The sequence below is a fragment of the Populus alba genome, chromosome 18, assembly GCF_005239225.2.
Source record: "Populus alba chromosome 18, ASM523922v2, whole genome shotgun sequence".
Taxonomy (NCBI): domain Eukaryota; kingdom Viridiplantae; phylum Streptophyta; class Magnoliopsida; order Malpighiales; family Salicaceae; genus Populus; species Populus alba.
The window spans coordinates 15,828,259-15,836,625 of NC_133301.1; the positions used below are offsets into that span (position 1 = coordinate 15,828,259).

The following is an 8,367-nucleotide window of genomic DNA, read 5'->3' on the forward strand; positions in this document are numbered from 1 at the left end:
GGTGGCGGTTTCTTGCTCGGTGAGATAGCGGGAGTTCCTGAGCTCTCTGAAAAGTTCACCCTTCCAAGACATTATCTATGTATTTGATCTTCACTCCTCGGGCTAGATACACTACCGAATTTTCTTCTTCCTAACGGTTTTCCTGAGCTCTGCTGCTTTTATATCATAACCATCATCATCGTTATAGCTATTTATTTTCTTCTACGTACCGTTTCCAAATATTTTTTTTTAATACAGTGCTTATAACACGTGGTTTTACATACTCATAGTTTCTTTTTAATATTTGTTTGATGATTTTCATTTCCCAAATATTTTTTTACAAGGTTAGAAATCTGTTTTTTTTTTTTTTTTCCTTGTGATTTTCTCTATTTCATTTCTCATTTTCTTTGTTCAGCATTCAAATAATTATTTTTTTTCTTGTGCTAGTGAATAGTTTATTCAAAAGAGGGCGTAATATTTTGAAAAAAAAATATAATAATTGGACACGAGACATAACCCAAACCAGGTTCTAATACAACTGAGTCATCATATAAATTAAGCAAGCAAGCATGTTTATCACAAATAAATACCTGAGACATCCGAATGCGAACATTTGGTTTCTAGATCACCAACACAAAAGAGGAAAAAATACAATCTTGTCAAATCCGAAATCGCTCTTGGCTAGCTAGCTTCCCTTGCCAAAATTAATTAATGAGAATAGTTGAGGAAAACTGCTACCTCAAAAGAAGGTTAGGAGGAGGATCTTTCATGTTTTACACAATCGTTAAGAAAAATACAGCAATCAAACCACCCAAGGCCACCTTCTTGCCATACCCAAATGTCTGTCCCGCACCACCATAGTATGGCTCTATCATTATCGCAAATCTGCAAGTTGGAGTTGATGGATCTGTCCTGGTTATTGTCGACAGGTTTGGAAACTTGCATGCATCTCCCAGTTGATTTTGTATCTGGAAGTAGCTGTTGAATGCATAAGATATGTTCTCCCTAGCATCCAAATTTCCACATGATGTCCCATAACCGAGGCTAGTACAGTCTGCTAGTCCACACGCATAGCTTACACTTGGTGCCACTTGTGGGTCATCAAGCTTGGCCGACGGCTTCATCACACACCATTTTCTTTCCAGGTAGTGGACGCTTCTAGCTGGAATTAAAGCTCCTGTGTTTGTTGTGCCAAGGTTGAGACTGTATTTGGGTATTCCATCAAATGTAAATATCCCCCAATGCCGTTCGAAGTTTCCAGGATCAATACTTTTAGCATCTTCATCAATCAAACTAAACAAATAGGCATTAATACCGGCATTAGGCCTCATTGGGGTTCCTTTCCCACTTGCAATGTGTGACATGAAACCTTGGTTGAAACGCCGGGCATATTCTACATTAGCATTTCTGTCTCCATCAGTTGGCCATCCGATCTCTCCAACAATGATAGGCAGATTCCCAAACCCATTCTTTTGTAGAGCATTCACAAGTGTATCATAGTTAGCATCAAACATGTTATAATAGGATGTGCCACCATCGTTTACAGGATTTGCATTGCCATCGAAGAAGGCATACTCAACCGGGAAGTTGGAATCAATATAGAGGCTTATGAAAGGATAGATATTCACAGTAAAGGGGGCACCGGCATCATTCAAGAATTTTACGATGGTAAGCATGAGATCATGGATATCAGCTCGGAAGTCACCACCAGAAGGAAGACCGCTTGAGCTTTCATAGACATCAGCATTCAGAGGGACAGTGACCTTTATTAAATTGCCAAGCCCAGCTTTTATCAGAGCAGATTGGACATTCTGGAGAGCAGGGAAGGTTGTTCTGAGAAAGCTTCCATTGTACGTCTGCAAGAAAGGTTCATTTCCAACTGCAACATATCTGTACAAGATAAACTAGATGAGTTAGACAAAAAGCATAAAATTACATTGTCAAGTCATGGATCCTAATGTCAAGTTTTCAAATGACAGGGTGAAATAGCAGAAGCCTATGGGAACCATTTTTCCTTTCTTATAAACCTGCAGAGGTTTCATCAACTCTCTATCTAGGCAATAAAATTACATCGAAAATGTTCGGGTACACATTTCATGTCGAGGCATATAAGAACCTACATGTCTGGGAGATGGCTATGACAAATTCCAGGACATGCAAGAGAAACATGTGCACCAGTCCAATCTATTAAAGCCTGTCATTTCCATAACATACATCTAGAAAGTACAGGCATTTGATCTTTTCTTTTTCTTTTTCTTTTTCTTTTCTTTTTTTTTTTTTGGGGGGGGGGCAGATTATATCAGGCAAATACATAAAGATCTGTCATCAATACGTTAAAGATGATACTAATAGGTAATACTAAATGCGCTTGCTTTTCAAGAGCTTTTTTCAGATAAGAATTACAGGACAATTTCACATTCAGGTAATGGAAAAGGAGTAGAGAGCACGAGTGATTGTATTGTAGGAATCTATCCACATCTGAAGCAGCGAAAGAATGACAAGGTCTGTATTTTGGATGTTTGAACATGATTTCTACAAGAAAAAAAGGGATCAACAAAGAAAATAGAGCCATCAACTTCGATTCTAGCTTAGCATAGAAACAAAAGGGACCTCAAAGTTCAGTTCTACCAATACGATCTCATACCATTAATATTTCTAGAGGTGGTTGTTAAGAGATGTTGGCTTGGGCTTGTAGTTTGATTCCTCTCTTGTATTTGTTGGATTTTTGCAGGCGAGGTTACCTGACTTCGCTTTGCACACAGTTTGCTGCCTTTTTCAAGCTTTTATAGTTCAGTTCCTATTTGGATGCTACATTTTATGATCTAAAATGGATGAAGGGAAACCAAAATCTTTTAACAGAAATCACAGAAATTTACGAAAACTGAAGACTTCGTGGGAATCTAAATGCAGATTGCACCTAAACTCTGAATGTTGGAGTGCACAGAAGTCATAAAAGTCCATGATGCTTCACTCAATCAACTCTATGTTTGTCATACCCATCATAAATTCTTCCAGTTCATTCCTTTTACATGAATCAAAGCATTGACAAAAAGATGTCATATTCAACTCTTTCTGAACCAAACACCACCATCCGATGGGATCACTTGAGAAACGCAATAAATCATGACTAACAACGAGGCTTGAATTTCACTAGAATAAAGGACCTGAGATCCTCCCAATACCAAAAAGGCTTGAATTTAGTCAATCCAAATTCTAATTGGAACCTTTTGCAGTATATGATCATGTTTGGATCGTCTGCAATCAATCTACTGGGACCACAGCAAACTGCACAGATAAAATCTATCAACAATTACAAAAAGGCTTTCGTTAATTCAAATTCTAATCGAATTGTTTTGCAGAATATGACCTTGGTCAATCTGCAATAAATCAGGGGGGGGGGGGGCACAGCATAACGTACAGATAAAATCTGTCGCCAATCATAAAGGGGCTTTAGACATCATTGCAGATAAATTTGAATGAGGCACAGAGAAAAGGCTCTCAAAATGATGAAGGCAAGACATAACATCCCAGCATCTAACCTACTACATGAAACCTTGAAATTTCACCACATAAGAATTGGTAGTTACCGATCATAAGACCAAGCAACATCCTTATCCTCCCAGCAATATTTCTCTCAACAAACTCAAACTAAAAGATGAAGTGTCATATAATGGCTAGAAACAGTTCAAAGGAAGAACAACGAACAATTAATTTCAGCCAATAATCTCAATTTCTTGTAAACCAAATTCAGGAAACAAATTATATATAAACATAAAAGCATGAGCAAATTTGACCTGATGTTGACATTATTGTTGGTGACATGTGCGGAGACATTTTTGGAAACCCATTTCTCAGCAGCCTTCATGCTACCAGCGAGAGAAGCAAGCAAATCATTTGGAATACCCACCATGACCTCAATCCCAGTCTTACCTAGAACTTTTAGAGTATCATAATCTGCATCAAAAAGTTTAACTTTTTGGATCCCGTTTTCCCTAAGTAGCCTCACCACAGTTTCCGGGGGCAAAGGGTGGGATGCTTGTGTTCCCCAGTTGGCACCTATGGTCATCGCACCACTCACCATAGAAAGCAAGGAAACTAATCCAATAGCCAAATGATACAAACCCATATTTTCTTTTCTTCAAATAAATGAGCTAAACTTCTTTCTAGACAGTAAAAAATCAACTCTTAGCAACCCTTTCTGGCCCTTGAATCAGAACCGGAGCAGACAGTGGTGACAATACAAGATGTGCTAAAGAATTAGTCTCAAGTTGAGGGACACTTTTTACCCGCAAGCACTAAAAGGGAGTTAATCTTTCGGTGGCTAACCAATAACAGAAACCCCAGATGCAAAAGCAGCTAGCAGAGTAGGAGGCAGATCAAATCTAGTTATGAAGACAAGGAAATGTATTCTTATAAATAAATATATATATATATATAGCTGATCTTAATTAGTAAAAGTAGTGAATATGGCAATAAAGCAACAGGCTTTAAAGTAAAATTTTCACATCTGAAAGCAGAAATATTGGAAGCAAGAGTACGTCTTCCATAAATTATTACACAAGCTAAAATTTAAAGAGAGTGAGCTAAAGGGAAGAGAATGAGATTAAGCTAAACAAGGAAAGATAGATTTGGAAATACACAAGCAGCGAGACAGAGAGAGTAGCGACTTAGCTTAAGACAAGACCGAACTCCCAGAAAAGATTCTTGAGAATAAGCTAAGGTTGAACAGGTGGTTCACAGTTCACTATACATAAAGAAAAGGTAGCAAGTATTCCAAAAATGGGTCTGTTTAAGTGGTTAATTACTTGATTAACTAGAGCAACTTACATTAGTGGTAACTTTGAACCAGATTCAAAAATAAGAGCACACAGACAGCAAAAACAAAGCAGGAACAGAAAAGTGGGGTTTATTAAAGAATGAGCCAGGTGGGATAAGAGTTTAGTGAAGAAGTTAAGGATCCTGTTGCTGTTGAGGGAGTACTACTGTTTCTAGAGAGTAGCTAACAATGCTATAACTTAAAAGGAGTTGTAGTAGTCGAGAAAGAATCTGTTCATCCAATCTATGATCTATCAAAAAGAAGGAAAGGACCATCCCACACCACCACACCACATCTCCACGCACTCACTGACTTGGAACTTGGCCCACGCCCATACAAAGGTTGAGAGAGATAGGGACAGAGAGGTCTCTAGAGACCAGACCAGAGAGAGACAGAGATAAGCATTAGGTGTCTTTTGATAAAAAAATTTATATATTTTTAGATTATGAATTTTTTTAAAAAAATACTATTTTATTATATATTTAAATAAAAAAATATTTTTTAAATATTCACTGCAACAATACCAAAAATGTTATAAATTATAAAAAATAAAAGGTATTTTCAAATAACTTTAGTCCTTTTAGTTTACTTAAACTGACGAGTTAGTCCATGTAGCGTTAACAAATTCTACCCTAGTCCTCGACATGCTTAGCAATGCTGAGTTGTAAAGCCCAACCAATCTAAAATCTAGGTGTGAGGAAAAAAATCTGTGTCGTCAGGAATAAATACATATTTTAATCAAACTACTAATTTCTTTCTTTCGATTGTTACAAACAAAACTATGTTTTCCTACAAGGAAGAAATTGTTTATCTCGCTCAAACAACTCCATGCCGCTTCTTTCTTCAAATACTTTTGTCCTCTCTTCCTAGTCCAGGCGAGAAGACGATGCTATTTTTATTTAATTTTAAAAAAATATATGTTTTTTTTTTAATATTGAATTTATATATTTTAAATAGTTTTGAAATATTAATATAAAAAATATATTTTATGTATTTTCAAGCAACAAAATATTTTTAAAAATACTATACATCATAATATCAATAGCACATGAAGACTGAACTAAAGGGACTACGAGATTTATTTTCATACTAGCTATTTAACCCATAGTTCACAACATTTCAAATATATTTTTAAAATAATAAAAATGTAAACGCAGACTTTTACAACAAATATTTGTAAATAAAAAAAAATCTCAAGCAAGATTCGAAAAGTTCATGTATATATCTAATTAAATAAATTGAGAACTTATGAAACAAAAAAATATTATCAAGTTCCTATCTAATCAAACTCATGACCCAGGTCATGAATCTGATTTGATTCAATAATTTTTTTAATATAATTTTTATTTCTTTAAAATAGACATATATAAAATTAAGAACAAGTAAATATCTAAGTGATTTGAAAAAAAATCAAATCAAAAAAATTATGTTGCCCAATTAATAATCATCCAAATATTAAGTGATGGAATTGGAAAAAACATAAGAAAAATTTTTTAAAACAAATGCAATTACAATGGATAAAAAAAACAAAAAAAATATAGTTTCTTGGGTTAGAAAGGCTAGAGGTAGTGAGCCTCCACAAAAGACATAAGCGCGCAAGTTTAGAGTAGCCCACGGGCTCAAACCTAAATTTTTTTTTTAATTTTTTTAAGGAGCAGATAACAGAACACACTCCTTAATGATTTGAAAAAAAAAAATATAAAAGCGAACACATCACCTTTGCTACTACAGATTATGGTGACCTTTCGATCATCAGTAAGTTTGTTTCAAACCAAGAGAAGCCCATTTATTATCTATATTTTAACTCAAAAAATAATTAAAAAAAAAAAACATCATAAACATCTTGTCAAATATATTTATAGCATGTAATAGCCTATAGATTGTTTCTGAAATTCACAGTGAACCTGAAAAACAATATATATTTTTTTAGTTCAGATCCATTATTTTAGGCAATTTTAAAGGAAAACAATATTTTGTTTAAATTTGACAAAAAAAAAATCACTGAAACCAAAATCACTTATTTTTGTCACTAGTATTGGTTTCAAATAAAATTTTCTTTCTCTATCACCAAAATTCACCATTCTTTTCTCAATCTTTCAAATCAAAAACTAGAAAATTAAAAAATAAAGTTCAAGATCAAAATTGAATTTCATGTATAAATTACTGGGGACGGAAATTTATAATCTGAAAAGTTATAAAATTAAAGCAATTAAGCTCTAATTTTAACAAAATCATCTTTTTTATCGTTTTTTTTTAAACCCTATCTTTGAATCTTGTTATTTCTTAATAAATATATTATAATTAGTTATTAATTTAGCAGAAAAGAGGTACAATAAAAACAACTAAAAAAAAATTTACTATAATAATTCATAATAATTTACTTCTCGATGGATACTGGTTTGGAAAATAATATTTTTCAGAGTATTACTTGATGCTTAATTTTTCTGTAATCGATGGAATTTTTCAAGATGAGCATGTTAGAGTTGGAAAGACAAGACAATTCATTTTATGTGATTAGTGGGCTTTTGAACTTAATCGTGATGTGTTGGAAAAATAAAACTAACATAGAATGACTCATTTAGTTGACTGACATTGACCCTTCCAAACTTTCACACATAGGCTTGTCTAGGTTTTGTTTTTTAAAATTTGTTTTTTTATATGTGTTTCGCAATGTAATATATAGTTTTTTATATAAAAGTTATTTTTTAATTTAAAATATACTAAGATAATATTTTTTTAACTTTTAACATTCACACATCAAAATCATTAAAAAAACATTTAAAAAACATCAAATTTCTTTTTCTAGAAAAAAATCAATATATAAAGTGAGTTGAATATTAAAAACAATCAAATACTTCAACATTGAAAAATATTAAATTAATACTTTTTACATGTTTTTTAATAATTTTGATGAGTTGGAGTAGACATAATTTATTTTAATATATTTTTAATTAATAAATATCTTTTAAAAGCATTTTACATCTAATTACCACGCGCATAACCTATTTCTCCTTGATCTCTTTTGTTTTTCAAGAAATTAAATTAATTGAGAAATAACGACAAAGGACTTGATTATAAGCATGTTTAAGTGACAAGGACTAATCAATTACTTTAACTAAAATAACAATCAACTCAAAAAAGAAAAGGAAAATAAAGTTTGGGACTGGGTGTCTTTCTGAAGCATTCGCGAGACATCTGGGAAGCATCAATCTTTGTCGCTGCAAGGCAACAATAACCTGGCCATTCATGTCCCCAACGGCTTCTTCACGTTGTCGCATGTCCCTGGAGGGAGTCATCAACCTAACTGGGTTCGTACCAGGCCAGACCTAACTGGGTTCGGACAAGCCCGGATCTTATTGTCCAGTCTGGTCCGAACCCAGTTAGGTTGTTGACTCCCTCCAGGGACAGGCGACATCAGGCCCAACTATTTTTCTTAAGTAGTTCTTAGTTAATTTGGATTCACCTCAGCCCAGTTTAAGATCGAAGCTATTCTTGTTTTGCAATAGGATAGGCCACGACTCCCCATACTCTATAGCCCATCCAAAGTCCATACCCGCAGGAAAAAAGAAAAT

At 33.9% G+C, this 8,367-nt stretch overlaps 1 protein-coding gene across 1 annotated transcript; it reads right to left on the bottom strand.

The window, feature by feature from the left end:
* Positions 1-492: 492 nt before the first annotated feature.
* LOC118029042 (glucan endo-1,3-beta-glucosidase 6) lies at positions 493-5,100 on the bottom strand. The gene is made up of 2 exons (XM_035032829.2): positions 3,774-5,100; positions 493-1,869 (listed from the first exon to the last, which is right to left on the bottom strand). Exons 1-2 carry the CDS (start codon positions 4,103-4,105, stop codon positions 753-755), a joined length of 1,449 nt encoding a protein of 482 aa, XP_034888720.1. The 5' UTR covers positions 4,106-5,100; the 3' UTR covers positions 493-752.
* Between the last annotated feature and the right edge of the window lie 3,267 nt (positions 5,101-8,367).